The sequence below is a fragment of the Oncorhynchus masou genome, chromosome 15 (assembly GCF_036934945.1).
Source record: "Oncorhynchus masou masou isolate Uvic2021 chromosome 15, UVic_Omas_1.1, whole genome shotgun sequence".
Classification (NCBI taxonomy): Eukaryota; Metazoa; Chordata; class Actinopteri; order Salmoniformes; family Salmonidae; genus Oncorhynchus; species Oncorhynchus masou.
The window spans coordinates 7,657,496-7,683,726 of NC_088226.1; the positions used below are offsets into that span (position 1 = coordinate 7,657,496).

The window sequence follows — 26,231 nt, forward strand, 5'->3', positions numbered from 1 at the left end:
GGTGTCCTTCATTGAGAGGTTGCTGCATGAGGACTTTACAAAGAAACCAATTCCTCAACCTCAAGCATGACTGTGCAGTGTGTCATGTGCTTCGGGCATGTGCTCGAGTGTTTTGAGGCAGACAATAGTGTTGTCAACGATTCCTGACTCTCAACAACAGGTTTTCATGTCTCAAGAAATCCAAATGTCAGCTTTCTTAGTCGAGACACACTTTCATTTTTGTCAGTGTGGCTAGGCTTATAGTACTCAAACATGAAATTTACTTTAATCTCAATGAATGCCCTTCTCGAAATATTAAGTCTATTGGCCTGTAATGCCGCTAACCAAGGTTTTCCACTCTGATTCCACTCTGAGTCAGGTGTATCACAGTGGCCAGCCAGCCCCAGAGTTCACTGCTACAGCCGTAGTGGACGGACAGTTCAAAGAGGTCAAGCTGTCCTACTACAGAGGCTTCGCTTTGGTGTGAAATCAACTACACACAAACACAAAAAGTACATTAAAACTCAACATTTCTCAGACTTAAATCATTGCTTAGCTATACACATCCCATGCTGTTGAGGTTAAGTCATGGAAGCAGATTTTTAACTATTAGGCAAATTACCATAAACTGTATCCAATACTTTTGAAATCCCTTTTGTCTTTTCTCCCTATGGGAAGTATGTGGTGCTGTTTTTCTACCTGCTGGACTTCACCTTTGTTTGCCTTCAGTGAACGTGCTGAGGAGTTCAGGAAGAGTGACTGTGAGGTCCTGGCAGCCTCTACAGACTCCCACTTCATTCACCTGGCCTGGTGAGACCTATACTAAGGTCATATGTGGAAAATACTGATATAGGAAAACAAACCACAATCTTATCCTCTACTGTCCTTCTGTATAATCTATGTTTTTATTTAATTATTTTGCATATTGCTGCATATATCTAACTTAATACCCCAACTTGTGGCTATTGTTAGGTAATTATTTTCATGTTTGTGAAGAGGAATCCAGGAAGTAAATGCACTAGGCTGCATAGGGTCCTGAAGCCCCACCCTGCCCAGAGTTAAGCTTCTCTTGTCAGCCTGTGTAGCTGTGATATGACCCTGGAAGACTGACTGAGTCGGTTTTCAGCTCCAGATACACAGCAGATGTGTAGCGGCCACTGTTCAAGTCATCAATAATCATGCAGGCGTGCAGTGCATTTGCCTACAGTCCTGTATTTATTGTGTGTGTAATAGTGATTCTCTCTCTCCCCCTCCTGTGCAGGATCAACACAGAAAAGAAACAGGGAGGTCTGGGCCCTATGAAGATCCCTCTGCTGGCTGACCCCACCCAGGCCATCTCCAGGGACTACGGAGTGCTGAAGAAGGATGAGGGCATAGCCTACAGGTCTGTTACCAAGCTCTGGGAGAAGTCTTATAATCCTATTATAATCCTAAGTGGCTTGGTTTGAGTGAAAGAGCGGGAAGACTGAGGAACAAAGGACGAAGCTGTGCTATCGTAAATACAGTACCTTATGCATTCTAAATGACCGCCCATTTGGAAAAGGAAAATGCAATAAATATTTACTCTGAGCTGGGGTTCGGTAGGTTGGTGGTAGATGGAAGGCCGTGTTGCCCAACCGAGTCCTTCGTCCTTTGAAGAATGTCTCTGCTGTTAAATTGAATCCATTGTAGTAACGTTGTTGTGGGGTAGACGGGATACTCTGTCTGTTTCTTCCTAACCCTCGTTTGCAGCGGCTGTTGCTAACTCAACGGCTAGGAGGTATCACTTCTGTAGTGAATGAGAGTTCAAAGTTCATACCATTCGCAACCAAAGCTCACGCTGATGTTGGCTTCGTTCTGTAGTTATTATCTTAACCATTCCGACATCGGACCGTCGTCCTCACATCCTCGGAACAGGAGGTTATATTGTCATCAAGGCTTTATATAGGAAGGAAGAGGAGGGCGTGTCTGAAAAGTTTTATAGCCCATGTCCCTTCACAGGGGCGGGCCACTGATTGAGCAGAGCCCTACCTTATGAAAACCCAAATCTCACATTTTAGAAGCTAAAATCACATTTCATCCCATCACGAATAATTTAATATTCAAACATTTAAATTGAACAACAATTCCATGTTAATCCGATAACTCTGATGTGTAGACTTTCCACTGTAGAGTTTATGTCATCTTATCATTGATGAGAATGTCTCAGATGACAACCGAACTGACATCATATTCATTAAGTACCACTGCATATGTTCAATTGGTCGGATTACCAGAATATAGTTAATTTCCCCCCACCTTCTGATGTTCCCAGAATCTCTATGTTAACCAAGGATTTTGCAAATGTAACTTCAGTAGGGTAGAGAGAGGAAAAGGGGGGGAAGAGGTATTTATGACTGTCATAAACCTATCCCCAGGCCAACGTCATGACACTACTGTCCAGAGGTCTGTTTGTGATTGGTAACAAGGAGATCCTGAGGCAGATCCCCATCAATGACCTGCCAGTAGCGTGCTCTGTGGATGAGACACTGTGCCTGGTGCAGGCCTTCCAGCACACTGACAAGTTTGGAGAGGGTAAGAGGAGGAGGGGACAGAGAGCAGGTTGGGGATTTAGAGTAGCATGTGCTGACATCTCAGGACATGGCAGGAGACTCATATTGTTAGGCACCAATAGACCTCCATTGTATGCACTCTAGTGCTACTTGACCTCTAGCCCCTCTTCACCTCAGTTCCTATTCTTATTAGAATATACAGTACATTTAGTGCGCAAATGTGTTTGATATACACTGTATGGTCACAGGGCAGATGTGTGACTTATTGCTCTTTACAGTGTGCCCAGCAGGAAGGAGACCAGGGAGAGACACCATTGTCCCTGACATCCAGAAGAGCAAGGAGTTTTTCTCCAAACAGAACTGATCCATCCACACCTCCGTAGAGGTGTTACATCTATACAGGGTACTAACTGAGCACTTACTGTTGTTAGCTGGATCGCTGACTGACTGAGTCTGCTGATCGCATTGATTCTGTGTCAACTACACTGTCAGTGGGGATGTGTTTTGTGAGAGTTCTTGAAAATTATATATCATTTGTGTATTAGGCTTGATGTTGATTCCATCACTGGGCTTATTTTACTGCTGTTCTCTAATGATTTTTGATTTTTAACTTATCTAACTTTGACTTAACACATATTTTTATGAAAACTGCATTGTTAGTTAAGGGTTTGTAATTAAGTATTTCACTGTAAGGTAAACATGTTGTGTTCGGTGCATGTGACAAATAACATTTGATTTGTTTTGATTACAATTCAAACAGTGCCTTGTGAGTATGAACTGGAATGTTAATAAAAAAACAGAATTTCTAACTAAATTGTTCTCTAGTTTTGTTTGTAGTGATGAGGCATTTGGAAGTTGCTTTTGCCTTTTTATTCAGTACTTTTATATTGGAATATGACACAAACACTGGTATAGAGTTAATAGTAAGCTTTAGTTACTAACCACTAGATGGTGCTATGCACATATTCAACAAGCAATGTCCCTGTTATTCTGGAACGCATTGGTTTTGTATAGATTTTGTTAATTGATACAATACAAACAAATTAGTTTAAAGAGCAACTGCCTCTAAAAAACAACTTCTCATTTGGAAAACAGCCTATGTGGCATCAAGTCATAAACATTCATTCTGCTGTCTAAATTTAGTATAATGTGTAAATAGGATAATTTTGGTCATAGTCTCATCTAAAACTTAGTTTTGTGGGACTTGTGGTCGTGACTGCATCACAATGTAAATTAAGGTTGGGTTTGTTTCAATCGTGCCCACAGCTGGCAGTACACAAGTAATCATTAATTTGGAGTGCAGCTACAAGTTACCAGATTGTAATGCCTGTGCTTGGGTTGCCTTTGGGTATGCTGTACCAATGGGGCTAGTTTAGGGACCATTGCTAAATTACACAATGTACATGGGACAATATGTAAAAAATCCAATAGCTGCAAATGTCAATGACTTAAATACCTCAAACCAACTATAAATTGTAGAAATGATAATACAAAAATGTAAAACATGATGAGAACTAACAGGTGTACAACATGAAAATATTTGCATTTACATTGTGTAGTTTATTGACAGTCCACTAATTGGCAAAATAGTTTGGTTAACTCTTCCCACCTGCGAACACACACACACAAGACACCCACATCAAACCACACCCTGATATCAACTCATGTTTTGAATTCAGTCATGGCCGCTAGCATTTCTTAATTAACCTACGGTAATCTAAAAACGAGGCCAGATCAGGAAGTGTAGTTGCCCTTTTAAAGATTTTATATTGTAATAGATTATAAACATTCTCTATTTTTGAATGACCCCACTTGTTATGACCAAACTGCTTCTTGTATCTCCCAGGGTGATAGTGAACCCTGCATGTCTCAGAAGAGGTTATAATCTGTTCCCTGTGTTCCAGAGGTAATTCATGGTGAGCTGCACAGTGTACACTGCATATCACCTCCATTCTATTACAACTTAACTTACTCCTCTGGTGACACATAAGGACTGAGAAACCAGACATTATGTAGACTCCTACTTATCACAAATTGACTGTCTTTAAAAGATTATGGGATTACCTCCCTCGGTTTGAGATAGATGGAAAAAGTTTGTAGTAGTGTTTTAGACGATTCCTATTGAAGACCCATGTCACCATTTAGATAGACATTCAGCATGCAAAATCCCATTCAATCTGCATTGTCCTACGTAGGTCTAAATGTCTCGGAAATGAGTTATGTAATTATTGAAAGAAGCTCAGATGGCCATGGTGAGGTGGGAGGAATATGTCTAATGCGAGAGAAATGTGGGAGATGGAGCGAGAGAGTGAGGCCTGTAGGAGTGAACGGAGGCTAGAGGGGAGGAAAATAAACCCACCCCAGATCTTCATACGTCATCACTTGCATCACAGATATTCCCACAGACATTGTTGGTTGTGGGCTGTGGTAGCGAGAAGCTGAACTGGGCAGGTTGTGCGTGTGTATTTATACATGTTGTGTAGGCCTATACATGAATAACCATGTTAACACCATGTTTTTATGTATTTCCCCCTTGGTGGGATCTGAGAAATCAAGTATCCAAAAAACATTGTTCCATCTGGCAATGGAACATTTACGTTCCACCAATGTGTCGAGAAGTGAAAACAATAGAAGAGTGCAAGACATTGGTATAGGAGAGAGAAGGGTTTAATTAGGACATGTTTGCTCTTGACTGTCACATTTTAATTATGTATGTGTTATAACAAAATCAAAATAAATAAATCTTACACCAGTTTTTTTGTACTAAAACATTGAAACGGTGGAAACTGCACTTGTTTTTATGAATACTAGTAGGACTATTTCAACTGAAAGATACACAAATGGAATACACGTAGTTGTCGTAGCTGATATTTTCCATATTGGGGCATAATTTATTTTTTTAAATTGTTAACCTCTCTCCAAAACAGCTGAGGTGAGAAAGTGTGTCAAAACCCCAGCGTTCAGCGATTCTTTTGAAGTGGTTTTCTTTTCTTTTCTTCTCAAGTGTGCTGAAGGTTGTGGAGAGCAGGCTGGCTGGGTTGTTTGCCTCGCTGGCTGCTGTAGCCTACATCATTAACTACTTAACAGGACAGAATTCCCCTCCTGTTTTTGTGAGAGCAGCTTGTGCATACTCAATAACTCCTCTGTCTGCCAAAGACCGCAAAACAACAGGAGTTGCAACTGTTGCCAACTTTGAAGGGCTTGAATTTAAAAAACTGTTTGGATAAGAAGATACTGTATGATGACTAATCTTCAATTAACTCGACTTTACTGGGACTTTTCCCATATCCCTGACTCAATTCAAAGAGAACAGGGCCTCACATATTTTTCTGATGTCTCCACAATGTTCTTGTGGCTGGTGGCCATAAGTCTTTATACAAATAGATGATTCAACTAGAGAATTGATGGACTGAGGACAGACACCTTGAATATGGGAGGACTTTGAATATTTTTGTCTAGTGGTTGACCACTTCATGCCATATGAAAAATGAATATACAACATACTGTAATTTAAAATGGTCAAGTTAGTGGCTGAACTTTGTCCGTAGTTATTGATCACCCTTGCGAAATTATGACTGTGCCAAGTCCATATCTGGTCAAAGTTAGTTTCCCCTTGTTATGCTCCTTAGCTCAGTTCTTAATTATTACCCTATTTCAATAATAATATTGGAAATTCCGTTGTGCCAAACCATCTTATTGATACAAAGTGTTAGATGAAGTGTAATGAAATCAATTTGCAAGGAAGGCGGGAGTTCCCCATAAAGCTTCGCTCACAGTGACGTAATCTCTACCAGAAGAGTCCTTATACGGACACGCTGTGCGTAAAAGGTAACGCGCTGACGTTCTGGACATGAAGGCTTGAATGTCGTCTAATAGCATCGAATCTCATTGTAAAGGAGCATGACCTAAACCCATCTTCAATGAAAACTAGCCATTTGATTCACACGCGTAAGGTGGGTGTTTATGCATAACACTAGACTTCAGTAAATCTCTGCGCATATAGCCATCATACTTTAACGACCAATACAATTTCTAAGTCGCATTTTTAATCAAACACCATGAATGGCATAATGACACCAATAGACAAACATGAAGCCAAAATCGTTTTGAACATGAGACTTTACTTAAATATACATCGCACAAATAAAAAATACATTGTAAACATGACAAAAATATTAATTTGTCAGGATCAACCTGGCAAACAATAACTTAAACATTTAATGAATGCAGCATTGCATGCCGATATGCAAAATTACAAACAATACAATTTCCATTGATTAGGTATCAAAACCAGCCTATCAAGTGGTCTCTGGTTTGTTTTTCTAGTCACTCAGTGTCAGTGTCTACATGTTCAGTCTGGATGCAGTTCCTGTTGTCATGTATATGGATTATATGGTCCATTGTGCGGTGTCCAGCATCCGGAAGTACCATTTGTCAGTCTTTTACCCGAAATGAGAGCAACCTACACAGCCTGCGACCGTATTGTCATTACCAACAATAGCCTGCCGGTATATGGCCTCTTCCAGTGCGGTTCATGTAGAACATTCCTCCAGTGTTGTCACTTCTAAATTATGAATTACTCTGCGTAATGCCCTCGCCTCTCCATTTAAAATGCCTCCATTTTGCTCGTCAACATCAGCTGACAGCCGCTGCTAACATGTGTCAGGACTTTCTGTTTGAGCTGGGCGACTTGTTCACGAAGCACATTCGCTGTGTTGGAGAGCCCAGCATTGTCCGACTTCAGAACTTTCACCTTGTCCTCCAGCCGGGAGATGCGCTCCAGTTTGCGGCGCCGGCATTTGGTTGCTGCTAATCGATTTCTAAGCCTCTTCCGCTCGGCCTTGATTATCTCTTGGTTTTCCATGTCGATTGGGGACATTGGCGGGGAACCGTCGCTGCTGTGTAGATCAGGGACGGTTTGTGGTTCTTCTTTGAAAGCCACAAGGCGCTGTGGATGGACCCCAGCGCCAGGTAGAGAGTACTGAAAGGGGTGTGACGCGTGCGTCGACGTCTGTTGGTGATGGCTCTGCTGGTGGTGCGGCGGTAAGTAGTTGATGGTGGTACTGGGGTAACTGGATGTAGAAGAGAGGTTAGTGTTTGGGCAATAAGCGTTCAGTGTTGTGTAGATTGGAGGCTCGGGCTGCAGGGAGGAGCCGAAGACACTAGAGGCCGCCGCCGAACAGGTCGTCACACCACCCGCTCCAATAGACACGTTGGGCGGGACCATGGGCATATGGTTTATCTTGTGGAGCTCGTCCAGGGCTTTCACGAAGCCCTCCGCAAAGCCCTCCTGCTCATCCGTGATGCTCCGGTTGTAGAAGTACTGGCCTGGGGTGGGAGTAGTAATTATACCGTTACTGTTTTGGATGATAAGTCTTTCGAGTTCAGGGGAAGCAAGCTTCAGTGACCCGACATCCTGGTGCGCTGCTTGGTACAAGTCAGACTTGAGGTTGCGATATGGCTCTGTCATGTTCAAATTCATATTCTGCTTTAGGAGTTTGCAGTCGTGCAATGCAGCATCAGAGTGGCCGTATGCCGAGAGAAAAGAGTCGTCATGATAAAAAGGCTGCTCCATTTTTGTAGACATAAAGTCGTAGGAAAGTGAGCTTACCAGTTGTCTCAGGATATTGGTCAACAAATGACGGTGTCAGCAAAAAGTAGGCCTACGCATCAACGCAAGCACCCCTCTTTTTCAGCAATGACCCAAGTTCAAAACTAAAAAGAATTTCAATTCTAAAAGTGAGGGAAAATCCAAGATGTAGAACAGAGCAGTGGTCCACGAAGGCTGTCAACAGATGAATGACCGCAGTATTGTCGTGATCCAATGTCTTGAGCTATCTTTTTCAACCTTGTATATGAAGAACCTTTATACCCACACATAAGGTTGCGTACGGGGTATGTTGTTCTATGTGATAAATTCACTCTGAGTGAGCAGCTCGTAACATGCCGTTTTATATACACCCCTAACATTGGGCTCATTCGTGTTGCATGGCCCGGTGCCACGGGTGAGCGTAGTCTGTGTATTTTAGACTATTCCATTGGTCCATTAATAAAATCTCCACCCACCCGGTGCACTGGCCATGCAAAACGAATCAGCCCACATGCATGCTGTCAAGATTGGCAAAGGGAATTGGTTGGATAGAAACTATTTGTGCACGCCCAACAACGTAACGTCACGATTATGACGCGATTGCCAGGAACTACTTTGATTGTACACCGATCGTGAACACGCTCATGTCGGCAAGAAAAGTGAACAGTGAAGCAGGGCTGGATTAAGAATATACTTCTATACATTCTTCACCTAATTTATTGAAATCGCTGTGCAGACTAATACACAACGACGTGTAGACTAATTTGTCAACATGTTTGTAGGCTGTTGATATACGTTGTTTTGTGATCTGACTGTTATATTGTAACTACAGTGGACTACGTTACTGTGATGTTGCACGGTCCACATTGTTACATGGTTACAAATTGATAGGCATTGTCCATCAGACGCTGAACTGCGCTGCCTAGGCCTACATATTATGTGGACGCCATTTTTTGTAGGCATATAAAATTAGTTGCAATTCACTTGTTCATTTTAAAGCAAGTTTGTTTGATGAATTGCATGTAGCATAAATAGCTATTAGCCTAATTTTCTGCTGAAATTATATTTGATTGTTCCGTGTCCAAATGTGTTGAACAATGCCGCGATGGGGTTAAGTAACCGTGGAGACCACATCATGTATACCATGTATTAACTATATATATATTGATATACTAATGTGGGATCGAGTATTTAGTTCTGAAGAGAAAATCCGCGTTCCATATTTGGGCATGCCGACGTGTTAGTTCCTCTGAGAGAACGGGGAAGCTGCCTCATTCCAGCAGCATTCCTGTTGTATAAAGCTCATCCGTCTGAGAGCTAGGGACTTTTTGTTTGAATCATTTTAGATGAAAGCTAAAATTTCTCAGCTACATTTTGTATTGTTGGAAGGCAACTCCTTTACTGAGTTCATGGTTATCAATTGATTTAATGTACCCCATGAGTCTTGTTTAATTGTAATTAATCAGTTAAAATGAATAATTCAATGTTTTCCAATTGTAGCAGCGATATTGCCCTTTCTCATCTTATGTACAGTGCATTCGGAAAGTATTCAGACCCCTTGACTTTTTCTACATTTTGTTACTTTACAGCCTTATTCTAAAATGTATTAAATTGTTGTTGTTTTTCTCATCAATCAACACACAATAATGACAAAGCAAAAACAGGTTTTTAGAAATGTTTGCAAATGTATTTACAAAAAAAAACAGAAATATCACATTTACATAAGTATTCAGACACTTTACTAAGTACTTTGTTGAAGCACTTTTGGCAGTGATTACAGCCTTGGGTATGACGCTACATGCTTGGCACACCTGTATTTGGGGAGTTTTTCCCATTCTTCTCTGCAGATCTTTTAAAATTATTTTTATTTATTTCACCTTTATTTACCCAGGTAAGCCATTTGAGAACAAGTTCTCATTTACAACTGCGACCTGGCCAAGATAAAGCAAAGCAGTGCGACACACACAACAGAGAGTTACACATGGGATAAACAAACGAACAGTCAATAACACCATAGAAACATCTTTATACAGTGTGTGCAAATGTAGTAAGATTAGGGGAAAAAAATAACAATATGGGGATGGGTAGTTGGGTGGGCTATTTACAGATGGGCTGAGTACAGGTGCAATGATCGGTAAGCTGCTCTAACAGCTGATGTTTAAAGTTAGTGAGGGAGATATAAGACTCCAGCTTCAGTGATTTTTGCAATTCGTTCCAGTCATTGTCAGCAGAGAACTGGAAGGAAAGGCGGCCAAACGAGGAGTTGGCTTTGGCGATTACCAGTGAAATATACCTGTTGGAGCGCGTGCTACGGGTGGGTGCTGCTATGGTGACCAGTGAGCTGAGATAAGGCGGGGCTTTACCTAGCAAAGACTTTTAGGTGACCTAGAGCCAGTGGCTTTGGCGACGAATATGAAGCGAGGGCCAGCCAACGAGAGCGTACAGGTCGCAGTGGTGGGTAGTATATGGGGCTTTGGTGACAAAACGGATGGCACTGTGATAGACTGCATCCAAATTGTTGAGTAGAGTGTTGGAGGCTATTTTGTAAATGACATCGCCAAAGTCAAGGATCGGTAGGATAGTCAGTTTTACGAGGGTATGTTTGGCAGCATGAGTGAAGGATTCTTTGTTGCGAAATAAGAAGCAGATTCTAGATTTAATTTTGGATTGGAGATGCTTAAGGAGAGAGTTTACAGTCTAACCAGACACCTAGGTATTTGTAGTTGTCCACATATTCTAAATCAGAACCGTCCAGAGTAGTGATGCTAGACGGGCAGGCGGGTGCGGGCAGCGATCTGTTGAAGAGCATGCATTTAGTTTTACTTGCATTTAAGAACAGTTGGAGGCCACGGAAGGAGTGTTGTATGGCATTGAAGCTCATCTGGATGTTTATTAACACAGTGTCCAAAGAAGGGCCAGAAGTATACCGAATGGTGTCGTCTGCGTAGAGGTGGATCAGAGAATCACCAGCAGCAAGAGCGACATCATTGATGTATACAGAGAAAGAGTCGGCCCAAGAATCGAACCCTGTGGAACCCCCATAGAGACAAACAGAGGTACCGACAATTTGAGAAACCAAGGCTGTTGAGTCTGCCAATGCAGTGATTGACAGAGTCGAAAGCCTTGGCCAGGTCGATGAAGACAGTTGCACAGTATTGTCTTTTATCGATGGTGGTTATGGTATCATTTAGGACCTTGAGCGTGGCTGAGGTGCACCCATGACCCGCTCAGAAACCAGATTGCATAGCGGGGAATGTACGTTGGGATTCAAAATGGTCGGTGATCTGTTTGGTAACATAGCATTCGAGGACTTTAGAAAGGCAGGGTAGGATGGATATAAGTCTGTAACAGTTTGCGTCTCGAGTGTCTCCCACTTTGAAGAGGGGGATGACCGCGGCAGCTTTCCTATGTTTAGGGATCTCAGACGATAAGAAAGAGAGGTTGAATTGGCTAGTAAAAGGTGTTGCAACAATTGAGGCAGATAATTTTAGAAAGAGAGGGTCCAGATTGTCTAGCCCAGCTGATTTGTGGGGGTCCAGATTTCACAGCTCTTTCAGAACATCAGCTATCTGGATTTGGGTGAAGGAGAAATGGGGGAGGCTTGGGCAAGTTGTTGTGGGGGATGCAGAGCTGTTGACCGGGGTAGGGGTAGCCAGATGGAAAGCATTTCCAGCCGTAGAAAAATCATTATTGAAATTCTAGATTATCAGATTTATCGGTGGTGACAGTGTTTCCTAGCCTCAGTGCAGTGGGCAGCTGGGAGGAGGTGCTCTTATTCTCCATGGACAGTGTCCCAGAACTTTTTGGAGTTTGCTACAGGATGCAAATTTCTGTTTGAAAAAGCTAGCCTTTGCTCTCCCAACAGTCTGTGTATATTGGTTCCTAACTTCTCTGAAAAGTTGCGTATCGCGGGGGCTATTCGATGCTAATGCAGTATGCCACAGGATGTTTTTGTTCTGGTCAAGGGCAGTCAAGTCTGGAGTGAACCAAGGGCTATAACTGTTCTTAGTTCTACATTTTTTGAATGTGGCATGCTTATTTAAGATGGTGAGGAAAGCACTTTTAAAGAATAACCAGGCATCCTCTCCTGATGGAATGAGGTCAATGTCCTTCCAGGATACCCGGGCCAGGTCAATTAGAAAGGCCTGCTCGCTGAAGTGTTTTAGGGAGCTTTTGACAGTGATGATGGGTGGTCGTTTTACCACGGACCTATTACGGACGCAGGCAATGAGGCAGTGATCGCTGAGATCCTGTTTGAAGACAGCAGAGGTGTATTTAAAGGGCAGGTTGGTCAGGATGATATCTGTGAGGGTGCCCGTGTTTACAGATTTAGGGTTGTACTTAGTAGGTTCCTTGATAATTTGTGTGAGATTGAGGGCATCTAGCTTAGATTGTAGAACGGCCGGGGTGTTAAGCATATCCCAGTTTAGGTCATCTAAGAGTACAAACTCTGAAGATAAATGGAGGCCAATTAATTCACATATGGTGTCCAGGTCACAACTGGGGCTGAGGGGGGTCTATAACAAGATGCAACAGTGAGAGACTTATTTATGGAATGGTGGATTTTTAAAAGTAGAAGCTCAAACTGTTTGGTCAAAGACCTGGATAACATGACAGAACTCTGCAGACTATCTCTGCAGTAGATTGCAACTCCACCCGCTTTAGCAGTTCTATCTTGGTGGAAAATGTTGTAGTTGGGGATGAATATTTCAGAATTTTTGTTAGCCTTCCTAATCCAGGATTCAGACATGGCTAGGACATCAGGGTCCTAGCCCTGGGGCTACAGGGCCTGGGTTAACCTCTACATCACCAGAGGAACAGAGGAGGAGTAGGATGAGGGGATGGCTAAAGGAAAAAGCACTGATCGTCTAGTGTGCTGGGGACAGAGAATAATATGAGCGGATCTATGGGAGTGGTAGGATAGATTCAGGGCATAATGTATAGACAATGGTATGGTAGGATGTGAGTAAAGTGGAGGTCAACCTAGGTGTTGAGTGATGATAAGAGAGGTTTCGTCTCTCGAGGCACCAGTTAAGCCAGGTGAGGTCTCCATGTGTGTGGGGTGGGGCAAAAGAGCTATCTAAGGCATTTTGAGTGGGACTGAGGCCTCTGCAGTGAAATAAAACAATAAGAACTAGCCAACACAGCATTAGACAAGGCATATTTACATTAGAGAGAGGCATAAAGCAAACACAGGTGTTGATCAGGAGTGGTAAGGCAACAACAGGTAAATGGCGATGAATGGGCAGAGCGGGTCAGTTAGTTACATACAGGACCTGAGTTCGAGGCTGGGGCCGACAGGTAAACAAAAAGAGGTACCGTGTTATTGAAACAGTCCAGGGGGCATCAGCTGTGCAGCCGAGTGATCATGAGGTCAAAAGAGCAGCAATAGGCGAGTCAGGGTGCCGTTCGGTAGTCACTACTATGCTAGGCGAGCAGGGGACACAGCGTTCAGAAAAACTAGTGGGCCGGGGCTAGTACATGGTTCTTCGGCAACATTGTAACAGAATACCCTGATGAGACCACATCGGGCGATCACGTCGGCAGTCCAGTCGTGCTGGATCGGCGGGGCTTCGTGTTGACAATAATGGGTCCAGGCCAATTGACAAAGGAGGTATTGAAGCCCTAGAATTAGCTGGTATATGGGCCTAGCTCAAGGCTAGCTGGTGCTTGCTTAGGGACAGCGGCGTTAGCTAACAGTAGCCACTCGTTTGCAGCTAGTTAGCTGCGAGGATCTGGTGTAATGATCCAGAGTGGCAGGAATCCGGTGATGTGGTAGAGAGAAGCAGTCCAATATGCTCTGGGTTGATATCACGCTGTGCAGACAGGCAGGTGTTGTTCGAGCTAAGGCTGGCTGACTGGTGACCGGGAAAAAGGTAAAGAACGCTATCCGTGGCTAACAAAGACTAGTAGCTAGTTAGCTGGCTAGCTCCTGATGGAAGTTTGAGTTATAAGGAATAGAAATAGCAGATGCGTGCCACATTGGGTGAGGCGGGTTGCAGGAAAGTATATTTAGTTCACAGATAGAAAGTAAGATTAAGATATATATGAAAAAGACTGGCTATTTACACGGGATAAGACAAAGACAAACACACACGTCCTACTGCTACGCCATTTTGGGTATAGCAGTATATCTTCTCAAGCTCTGTCAGGTTGGATGGGGAGCGTTGCTGCACAGTTATTTTCTCTCCAGAGATGTTCGATCTGGTTCAAGTCCAGGCTCTGGCTGGGCCACCCAAGGACATTCAGAGGCTTGTCCCAAAGCCACTCCAGCGTTGTCTTGGCTGTGTGCTTAGGGTCATTGTCCTTTTGGAAGGTGAACCTTCACCACAGTCTGAGATCCTGAGCACTCTGGAGCAGGTTTTCATCAAGGATCTCTCTGTACTTTGCTCCGTTGATCTTTCCCTCGATCCTGACTAGTCTCCCAGTCCCTGCCGCTGAAAAACATCCCAACAGCATGATGCTGCCACCGTAGGGATGGTGCCAGGTTTCCTTCAGACATGATGCTTGGCATTCAGGCCAAACTCCAAGCGGGCTGTCGTGCATTTTACTAAGGAGTGGCTTCCGTCTGGACACTCTACTAAAAAGTCCTCATTGGTGGAGTCCTACAGAGATGGTTGTCCTTCTGAAAGGTTCTCCCATCTCCACAGAGGAACTCGGGTTCTTGGTCACCTGCTTGACCTAGGCCCTTCTCCCCCGATTGCTCAGTTTGGCCGGGCGGCCAGTTCTAGGAAGTCTTGGTGGTTCCAAACTTCTTCCATTTAAGAATGATAGAGTTCACTGTGTGCTTGGGGACCTTCAATGCTGCAGATATTTTTTATACCCTTCCCCAGATTTGTGCCTCGACTACAATCCTATCTCAGAGTTCTACGGACAATTCCTTCAACCTCAGGGCATGGATTTTGCTCTGACATGCACTGTCAACTGTGGGAACTTATATAGACAGGTGTGTGCCTTTCCAAATCATGTCCAATCAATTTACCACAGAGGAATTCCAATCAAGTTGTAGAAATATCTCAAGGATGATCAATGGAAACAGGATGCACCTGAGCTCAATTTCGAATCTCATAGCGAAGGGTCTGAATACTAAATAAGGTATTTCTGTTTTAAAAAATGTCTAAAAACCTGTTTTCGCTTGTCATTATGGGGTATTGTGTGTAGATTGATGTGGAAAATGTTTTATTTGATCCATTTTAGAATAAGACTATAACGTAACAAAATGTGGAAAAGGGAAGGGGTATGAATACTTTCCGAATACCCTGTATGTCTTTCATGACTGCTCAGAGAGGGATACAATTTGTCCCAGGAGTCGAGGATCATAGGGAGTCAACCTTTCTCTCAACAGTCGTGGTTTAATTGGTTTCGCCACCGGTCAGTGTCACACAGAGCAGAGTCATTTTATCTGTGTGAACTGATTGACTGTGTGAGAATGGGAGAGTTTTTTTGCCACTCTCCATCACCTAAAAGACCCCTTCTACCTGTAACTAATATAATGAACATCTCCATTTAGCCTTCTGTGTTAGAACTTTTTGTCCTGCAGATGGGTTTCATTTGGAATCTTGCCACGATATCTATCCCTTTCATCATAGATTGGATTCAAAGGCAATGTCAAACAATGGGAAGATAAGCCAGGCTACAAGCAGAATCTTGTTCCATAAATTGCTCCAGTGCTCAGGTTGAATTTGACCCTTAGTTTGTCCCAATAAACCACATTTGATTTGTGTTTCTGCAGATCAGTTTCTGTTTACTCCCCATCCCAACTCAGTGGATTTTGAGAGGAGGGAAATGTGATTCCCCCACAGTGCACCAGCTTTGGTTGATGAGAAGGGTGCCTTTGTCTCTTGTGTGTAATCTTTCCATCACCCACACAAACACGGCTCAAACCTGCAGATCACATTGTGGTTCAAAGAACTTGACAGTGAAATGTAACCGCTTTGCCTCACTAACACATACATGCATCAGGAGCTTACTTGAAAAATCCATATCCCTCATCTTAAGCATATTCAAACCTAGAATTTCTGTGTTTTGTTGATATCCTAATTCTTGACACCCTCATTCACACGGGTTAGTAGAGCTGTGCTGGAACGAAGGGGCCGGGTTAAGCTTTCAACACATTTACCGTCTTGGAACAAACCAGAAACAGGAAACCTGCGTCAACATGTATTTAATGTGAATGGCACAGTCAGCACATATATTTGTTAAGAAAATACTGTTGTCATGTTTTAGCCTGTGGTACAACTTCTCACGAGGCTAGAGGATAACTGATCACTGTGTTATGTTAGCACACAAACTCAAAAACTGCACATTATTGTCATGATTTTACGTGACACTTGAAATCGAATTATCCAGAGCCCATGCTGAAACTTGAGGCTGTGGCTTGCCACTGCTTTATTTCGTATCCCGAATGATGCCCATACAATGGCTGTCTTTCTGGTAATTTTAAAGTATTTAAATACTATTATTGAGTCTGCCTTTTTGTAAGTATCCATGGGAATAGACCTTAACAGAGGAAAACCGTTACTGGCAACATTAACACTCCCAAACTGCCACCTCCCTCATACATTCTATTCTGTCTCTGCTTGCTCTGGTCAGGTTGGTTTTGGTTTAATGCATCATTGTGGTAGAGTTTGGACCTCGACTCCTGTGGCATTTGGCATTGACTGCAGCCCAGTGGGGTTCCGCGTAGTGAGTGTTTCCCGTAACACCCATGAGGGTACATGATGCCACTGCCACACATTACTCTAAAACACTCCCAGGTTATCCAAGAGGGAAGACGGATGAATGTGTGCAAGAGGGACACAGAAAACATGGTTATTGAATGCACACTTCCAGTTGTATATTCAATGTGCTGTACCACCCTCCCATGTAATAAAAAGCATTATAACAGAACAATGTGCTTCATCAGCCCCACCTCTGTTTACAATAGAGATTGGATTCAACAACCCTTTTTATAATGTGTCTTTCTGAAGATCTCTATTCTATTTTATCAGTGTTTGTACTTGTCTTGTGCCAATGTGTAATTGTGTTTTTCTGTAAACTCTCTAAGGTAGGAGTGGCAGGCCTCTTGGGAAGAGACATGATTTACACGGTTGGGATCCCATGGATGAAGGCCAACTGAATGTTACCTGCTGTTTCTCCTGGGTGAGTTTGGGAAAGGCAAGCCTTAAGGGGTGGGGTGTAAGTCATTTACGGGAAGAGTTCAAACTGTGTGTGTGTGTGTGTGTGTGTGTGTGTGTGTGTGTGTGTGTGTGTGTGTGTGTGTGTGTGTGTGTGTGTGGTTGTGTGTGTGTGCGCGCGCACACACTGATTGGCTGGTGTGTGTGTACAACAGTATGTGTTACAACAGATGCACATGCAGCTGTGTGAACATCTGCAGGGAAAGAGGAGGATAACGTGATTATTATTTCCTTTCTGCATATATTTTTTCTCAGTATCGAAAATGACTCCTGCACATGATAACATCTGCTTGTTTTATTGTGTTGACATTTTCAAGAGCTTTATTACAAGGAGTGTAATTATCTATGATGAACTAAGCAACAAGGCTTTTGCTCACTGCCACCATATGGAGAGACTGTGTGATGTTGTCCATGTTAGCATTCACCTCAAAAGTTATCTATAGTTCAAACTATTACAATATCTGTTTTCTTCTTTACAATGGTTGTGAGAAAAACATGAACGAGGATCAGCCTAATAGTCATTGACCCATATACAGTGATAATATCATGGTTGGATATAACCTCTAGCCTACTAACCAGTAGGTAGACGTGCATAACTCTTTTCCTCAGTTTTTCCATTCTCCATGTTATGCAATATTACCTCCAGGGGAAGAAATCCCTGGAAAATGGGGAATTTGGGACTTTTCCAAAGGCACCCCGGACAACGCAGGCTCTCACAATAAGGCACTGATCTGAGTCTTCAGCCCTCCACACCACCTCTTCACAATCATCCCATTGTCCCTCTCCACCTCCTCACAACCCTGCTATTGTCAGTCCCGGCTCACAACAGCCTCTGCCACGGTCCTGGGCTCTGATTGGCTGGAAGCTCCCGCTCTCTGACTCACCCTGGCTGGAAGAGTCTGTGCCAATCAGAGGTCAAAGCCCCGATACTAACAAGTCTTCAAAGTCTTTTCACTGTCCTTCATACTCCGCAGAACACCCAGTCAGTAAAAAGGGAGTGGTGAGGGAAAGAGGGGAGAGAGAGGGAAGAGAGAGGGAAAGAAAGACATGCTGGGTTGGATGGGGGTTGTGAATGCCCTCTCTGCTGACTCTTGACTGAGTGGGTGATTCTCCCATTAGGACACAATGGGGCCTCTCATGCTGTTGTTATCTTCTGTGGTCAGTGTTGTGAGGCTATAAATAGAACCATCCATCATCATTATCATCATCAACAACATCACATGATGGTTAGAATGGTGTTTTTCTCAAGTCCAAACTGTTGACCCAAACAGCTTGAACTCTTGTCGATCGATTGGCATCTATTGATGTCATGGTTGGCCAATGGACGGCACAGAGAGAATCCCGGTTACATCTGCTCACCCGCAGTTCACCGTGCTTACTAACTGATGGGTGGTTCCATGATTCTGTAATTCTCAGGTTCAGCTACTGCAAAGTCAAGTCTTGTTTAAGTCAGGAAAGGACACGACAGGCTTTACCCCTGGAGACCAGCAGCCTCTGCAGCCCATTCTAGGCCTGTCACAACCTTTTGCTCACATCTTTTTGATAAAAGGGGAAAAGCCTGTTGGGAAGATATGCAGCCCCATGCTTTAGCACTGGCTAAAGCAGCTAATGGGGCAAAGCTAAATCTAGCCAGCCTTTCTCCTTTGCATAGTACCACACTCGCCAAGCTCTCTCAACCTAAAGGAGCCTGTAGGAGAAGTGAGTCAGGTAGTTGGCCAGGGTATTGGGGGCATGCCCCAGGGTAACCGTCCCTCTGCTCGGCCAACCAGGAAGGAGAGGTCCTGTTAGTCAGCTATAGGTGGGGGTCAGTGATGTCAGCGCCAGAGGTCAACACATTCTCTTTACCTCATGGCTCTGTCAACCCCCTCCTCCTCTGCTCTATCATGTAGCGCTCTCTCTGTTCATTATTCTGTTAGTGAAGTGGTGTATAATCATTATAATGAAGGCTGAATGTGCTCTTAATGAGCTTGGCCTATACAGAACTACAAGTTAAAAGGCAAAGAGCCTGTAGCGCAAGGGAACATTTACTGTAACAGGAATGCGGGGGTGAGCGAGCATGGCATGATAAAACAATTGTCTCCTGATTTTTCTGTGTGTGTGTGTGCATGCATGTGAGAGAGATAGAGGTGTGTGTGTGAGTGAGAGAGCGAGAGAGCGAGAGAGAGAGAGAGAGAGAGAGAGAGAGAGAGAGAGAGAGAGAGAGAGATGACTTAGATAAGACAAATCAAAGATAAGACGATTTTTCTCTTCCCTCCAAATCCAATCGCATGTTTGATCTCTGTCTTATTCTTCTGCTGACTCTTTCTGGGTTCTTTGTGATATCCTTTGAGTTGGTCCACTTTGGCCCGGCACGAATGTCATATGTTTGTTTTAGCTAGTTCCCTATCTTCCACATGGCTGAAATGAGCCTTTGTTTTTTATTAAAAGTGAATGCCACAAGGTTATTGCCATGTCAGGTCATACGGTGCTCATAAAGTGTGGTTTTATAATAACATAATTTATACAGCACTCTGTGAGTTATTTCTCCCTCAGGAGGTTCTGCCGACCCAGGCACATTTCAAAGCAGCAGCCTACTGATTTACGGCTTTCATTACAAACCAAATCTCATAAATTTAAAAAAACTCAAAGAGCCCCTTAGACAAATCAAAAATGTATGTGTGACCTGACGATCAATCTGTGGCACGCTGTGGAGAGGCTTCGTTTTCAGTCAGCAGTTGTTGATGTTTAGTGGAGTCACATCCACTCCCAGAGTCTGGTCTGTTTCCTGATATCTCACCTTGGCCGTCTGAACTGGCTGAGCTGCCGTGGAAAGTTGGCAGTGTTAACTCATCATCATAGCATTGACCTGCTGGCCAGGGAATCCCTTCATGGTTGATAGAGAGTTTGAGGTCATGACCTTCAAAGGGAAGACGTCATTGGCTGGGGAGAAGGAGCGATAAAGAGTGAGAGGGGATGACATTGCAGTGAGTAAAAGTTACAACTCACACACCCATTGTAACCGGAAACTCAAAACAAATGTAAACACATCATACATCTAAAGACAGGCATATTACTCAGTTTATTATTCCACAAACATAATGTGCAATGAAATGTCTCACAAAATATCATAGTTTAGAAACAGTAGGCCTATACATGGAACCACAGTGCCAGCGGTTTCTGGGGGCAAAAGCACTCATGTTTTTTTTGCCAACACACAAAACCAAAAAGATCTGACTTTGGCCACGTCTGCATCTCCTGTAAAGCCCAAGGGAGCCGTGTGTGATTTTGTAACCGAGTGTCATTCCCAAGGCCTTGAATTGAGCATGTCTTAAACAAGCCCAGACATGGTTGTCCTCAAGTAAAGTAGTACATGTAAAAAACGATCCATTCCCCTCCCACACCCACACACGCATATACCCATACGTTGCTTCGCAAGCACAAACACACATAAAAACTAAAGCTCAGAATTATTGCTCTCATCTCCACTCTGTGCCATCACAATGTTCCATTTTTTCAAATTTCACGTCAGACGATAGTTCCTGGCAGAGCCTTTGGTTCAGTGAGGGGATGTTGTGAAGGTTACCCTCCAAGGTTGGTGTTTACAGCAGTGGAGGTTCTGTAGGGTGGAGACGGACTGGGACTACCACATGCAGCTCAATTAGCAGTCTGCGGTCTGTGTGTGGCACGGTAATTACCTCACATTTTACCTTAAGTAGTGCATTTAGGAAGCTCCGCTCCAAATATACTCTCTCTGGCAATTTCATGGTCTCGTTTTGGCACAAATCACAATTGAAGGGTTTGTGCGTTGTTTACTTGTGGCAAATATTTTGGTTTTGGACATTTGGAGGCCAGTCAGTATAAGTCCTTTACATACAGTATATACTGTATGTACTATATATAGGCCTCAGCAATACATAACATATATAATGTACAATCACATTTGGCAGGTAACTGCCAAAATAAAGGAAAATACTTGGGTACAAAGTATATTGTAAGCAGGTGCTTCCACACAGGTGTGGTTCCTGAGTTAATTAAGCAATTAACGTCTCATGCTTAACGTCCCATGCTCATGTATAAAAATGCCCACTTACCCATTATTTTGGTTACCATGGCTAGAAGAAGAGATATCAGTGACTTTAAAAGAGGCGTTTCAAAGGCGCATGTGGGGTTTAAAGTGTGTTTGTGTGCACTTGTATTACTATCCTCGTGGGGACCTGAAATCAAGTCCCCACAAGGATAATAAAACAAGGACAATTCTCCCTCGTGGAGACATTTCCCAGATCCCCACAGGACAAAGATTTTAGGCATAGGGTTCAGTTTAGGGTTACAATTAGGGTTAGGAGGTAGGGTTAGGGTTGAAGGTTTCAGGATAGGATTTTGAATGAAAATACATTCTAGGTCTCCACAAGGATAGTAAACCCAAACGTGTGTGTGTGTCTTAATCACCAGATCTCAACCCAATTGAACACTTATAGGAGATTCTGAGAAGGCTTTTTCCAGTAAATTATGGAATTTCTCATTGAAGAATGGCATTGCATCCCTCCAGACACTTCTAGAATCTATGCCAAGGCACATTGAAGCTTTTCTGGTGGCTTGTGGTGGCCCAACGTCCTATTAAGACACTTATTGGTGTTTCCTTTATTTTGGCAGGTACCTGTAGCCTTCTTCCTCTCCCAACTGCCCTCATAAATGTTATAAACTAAATAGACCAGAGCAGACCGTAACATACAAACAACTATCACCACAGGAAAAACTACCACAATATAAAAACTCCCACCACAGGAAAAACTACCACACAGGAAAAGCTTGTTAAGGTCTCTGCGACATCAAAAGCCTCCTCAACTTGGTTTCTCTGAAGAAGAGACAGAACTTCCACTCATCCCTCAGTCTGAAAGTTAAGTTAGTCATCTTCTCAGTGCCTGTCAAACAGACAGTGTTTATGTGTCATCATGGGTAGTGAGCTGTGATTGGCAATTAATCATTCATTTATTTGTTGTGTCCCTCTACTGTATTCTGCATAAAGAGGTTTCCAAACATCTGAGGAACATATAGAAAATAACATGCTAATTCATCAAAGCATTATTATTTTTTACCTCTGGACATATTTGATGTATCTAAGGTTGTTATTATATTCAACCCAAATAAGATGTACATCTGATTTGAGTGATCAAAAATAATTTACACTAAAAGCAAAGCAGTTTTCTTTCAGTAAAAAACACTGCCAGCTCACATTTTCCCTACAAGATGTACTGGTACAGTAATGCCGTCTCTCTAGCTGTTCATTTTTATCCTCAGTTTTAATGGGGCTCTGGTGGATCTTTCAGTGTAAGGCGAGCAGACAGAAATAGCTAAACAATGCCTGGCGGCTAGAGGCTCACATCTATAATGACCCTTATTTTGTTTGAAGAGGCCCCTCTAAAAGGCTGAGCAGGTGGGAGTGTAGGTGGTCTCCAAACTCCCTCAGCATCCTCCTGCATACGCACACACAGCTGCCCCTCAACATGTTCTTTGTTTTCTGTCTCTAAAAGACACACAATACTGATTGGTTCTCTCTCTCTCTCTCTCTCTCCCTCTCTCTCACGCAAGCACAAGCACAAGCACAAGCACAAAAATACAACTCTAAACCATCTCAGATTCCTTCTCTAAGATGTCTTCCTCCTCTCACTCTCTCTCTGCTGAAAGTGAATGATGACCCCATATTTAAAGGTGACTGAAATTATATTCCTGCTGTTCTCATATGGAAATAAATCAACCACTATCATTCTTGCATCCTTTTACCCAAAAGCATTTAATGAGCTCTATTTTTGAATCTCTCTATGGGACAGTGAATATATTCATGTTTGTACTGTGTTTGTACTCTTCTGATTCCGGTTGGAGAAAATAGCCTACTTCAGGGACTGATGATAATAATTACAACTCTTACTTGCGTCACACATCCAGAGTTCTGCTTTCTGTAGAACCGGATGCATGGACTCTACATTTAATCCCTTTGAAGATCGATAACTTTTCTTTATACACTGAACAAAATATAAACGCAACATGTAAAGTGTTGGTCCAATGTTTCATGAGTTGAGAGAAAAGATCCTAGAAATGTTCCATACACAGAAAAATCTTATTTTTCATATTTTTTTTGTTGCAGAAATTGGTTTACATCCCTGTTAGAGAGCATTTCTCCTTTGCCAAGATAATGCATCCAACAGGTGTGGCATTTCAAGAAGCTGATTAAACAACACCATTACCACCATTACCATTACACAGGTGCACCTTGTGCTAAGGTGCACCTTGTGTTGAGGACAAGGCAACTCTAAAATGTGCAGCTTTGTCACACACCACAATGCCACAGATGTCTCAAGTTGTGAGGGAGCATGCAATTGTCATGCTGACTGCAGGAAAGTCCACCAAAATGTAATGTTAATTTTTCTACCACAATCTGCCTCCAACGCCTTTTTAAAGATTTTGGCAGTACGTTCAACCAACCTCACAACCGCAGACCAGGTATAACCACGCCAGCCCAGGTGTAACCACGCCACATCCACATCTGGCTTCTTCACCTGTGGGAATAATCTGAGACCAGCCACCCGTACATTTGATGAAACTGAGGAGTATTTCCGTCTGTAATAAAGCCCCTCTGTGTCGAAAAACTCATTCAGATTGGCTTTGCCTGGCTCCCCAATGAGTGGGCCTGTGCCCTCCCAGGCCCACCCATGGCTGTGCACCTGCCCAGTCAATTCACTGATTTCCTTATATGAACTGTGACAATTGTTGAAATTTTTGCATGTTGCGTTTATATTTCTTTCAGTACAGTAATACTGAAATCCTTTTTTCTTTCTTCTATTGTGTTATTGACTGTAGGTTTGTTTATGTTTAACTCTGTGTTGTTGTTTTTGTCACACTGCTTTGCTTTATCTTGGCCAGGTCACAGTTTTAAATGAGAACTTGTTCTCAACTGGCCTACCTGGTTAAATAAAGGTGAAATAAAATAAATAAATAAAAATACCAGAAGTAGCACTGAATTATTTGCTGATAAATATTGTACTGCAGGCCTATTAATAAAAACGCAATTAAAGTATTTACAAAGCAGCACTAGTTTAATTAAATCCTTGTACTTTCCCACTGTAATAATGACTAATAGTGAGAGTTGTACTCTCATCACATCGTCTTTGTGATGCACCAGTCCATTGACTGTCTACTAAATGGTGGTGTGGTTATGATAGGATTGTCAGTGAGAACCTCAATAACACCAACTGACATACAGCTACGCCCCGAAACAGTGACGGGAGGATAGCGAAAGTTTCAGACGAGGAGATCACATTCTGCTTCGTTCCAACCAGCATTTAAACAGTTACATCTATTTTCTTCCACCACCACCCAAAAACCTGACTGCTCACAATTGCAGTTACTCATGTAACAGACTGCCTTACAGATGCCCCGTGTGACGACAGTCCAGGTTTATTTGATGTTATCTGGTTACGGCTTCTGCCAAAACCATGGTATTCAAAACCTGTGACTCATTCCCATGTATGATACCTAATACTAAATCTATCTCTTTGATGTGAATATGCCTAGTATATCGGTATGGGGAAAGCTGTTTTCTCATTCAGTACTTTTCAGTAGATAATTAGATTAGTCTTTTTATGCTGACTCAGTTCCAAGCACAGATGTTGTAGATGATTGCATGCAGGTGGCTCCTCACCAGTGAAGGCTGCTGAGGGAACAATGGCTAATAATAATGGCTGGAATGGAGTCAATGGAATGGAATCAGGCATGTTTTTTGGAGGGGGTTTCATGTGTTTGATACCATTCCATTTTTTTCCATTCCAGCCATTATACTCAGCAGCCTCCATTAATCCACACAGGTGTTCTTCAGATGACTCTCACACTGCTGTTCACCCACAGTTGCACTTTATGCACTTATTTGAGAAAAGAACGATCTTATGAGGCTATAAACTATACATATGTTTACACCTAAGTATTGGTCATAGCATAAGAGACAGACATTTCGGAAGATTTCAGACCTCAAACTAAATATCAAGAAGTGCTCTTTATTAATGTATACATGCCATTTAAGAAATCTTCAAGTATTCCGGTGAGTGTTATTAAGCACCTACATGAGAATATGAAGTTTTGCTATGAGGGTATTTATTTAATTTAACTAGGCAAGTCAGTTAAAAACAAATTCTTATTTACAATGACAGCCTAGGAACAGGACAGATGCTCTACGCAATCTGAGCCTCACGTCTGGAACACAAAGACAGGCACGACAGCACACTGTCCTACAGGGACAGAACTCACCTATGAGCTGATGAGCTGATTGGGGGCGGCAGGTAGCTTAGTAGTTAGAATGTTGGGCCAGTAACCAAAAGGTTGGTGGCTCGAATCCCCGAGTTGACAAGGTAAAAATCTGTCATTCTACCCCTGGACAGTCACACAGGATGTGGAGAGGGCAAATAGGATGCACACATTCTAATCACATCCTGTTGGTGTGTGTGGTAAATTGCCTTGTTCAGGACCAGAACAACAGATTTTTACCTTGTCAGCTCCGGGATTCAAGCCACCAACCTTTTGGTTACTGGCCCAACGCTCCAACCACTAGGCTACCTGCCACACCCAATCAGCTCATAGGTGAGTTCTGTCCCTGTAGGACAGTGTGCTGTCATGCCTGTCTTTCTGTGTTCCAGACGTGAGGCTCAGATTGCGTAGAGCATCTGTCCTGTCAGGCCACATCAGACGGCTCCCTCTTAACGAGCCCTAACGAGCACCTGAGTGTAATCAGCCCACTCAGAGTTCACTCTAATGACAGGCCTCACTCTCTTCTCCCCCTCTGTCTGTCTGTCTCTTTCTTTCTTTTTTTTTTTTTTCTTTCTTTCTTTCTTTCTTTCTTTTCTTTTTTTCTTTTTTTTTTCTTTCTTTCTTTCTTTCTTTTTTTTCTTTTTTTCTTTCTTTCTTTCTTTCTTTCTTTCTTTCTTCCGTTCTCTC

The 26,231-nt window shown here is 42.9% G+C and overlaps 1 protein-coding gene and 1 pseudogene across 1 annotated transcript; one reads left to right on the forward strand and one right to left on the reverse strand.

Moving 5' to 3' along the window:
* The first annotated feature begins 313 nt into the window (after positions 1-313).
* On the forward strand, positions 314-3,301 carry LOC135555233 (peroxiredoxin-2-like; annotated as a pseudogene).
* A 3,310-nt stretch (positions 3,302-6,611) lies between these two features.
* Positions 6,612-8,429, reverse strand: LOC135555463 (transcription factor JunB-like). Its single transcript, XM_064987908.1, has one exon. The coding sequence runs from the start codon at positions 8,095-8,097 to the stop codon at positions 7,117-7,119; it is 981 nt and encodes a 326-aa protein (XP_064843980.1). The 5' UTR covers positions 8,098-8,429; the 3' UTR covers positions 6,612-7,116.
* Positions 8,430-26,231: the final 17,802 nt, after the last annotated feature.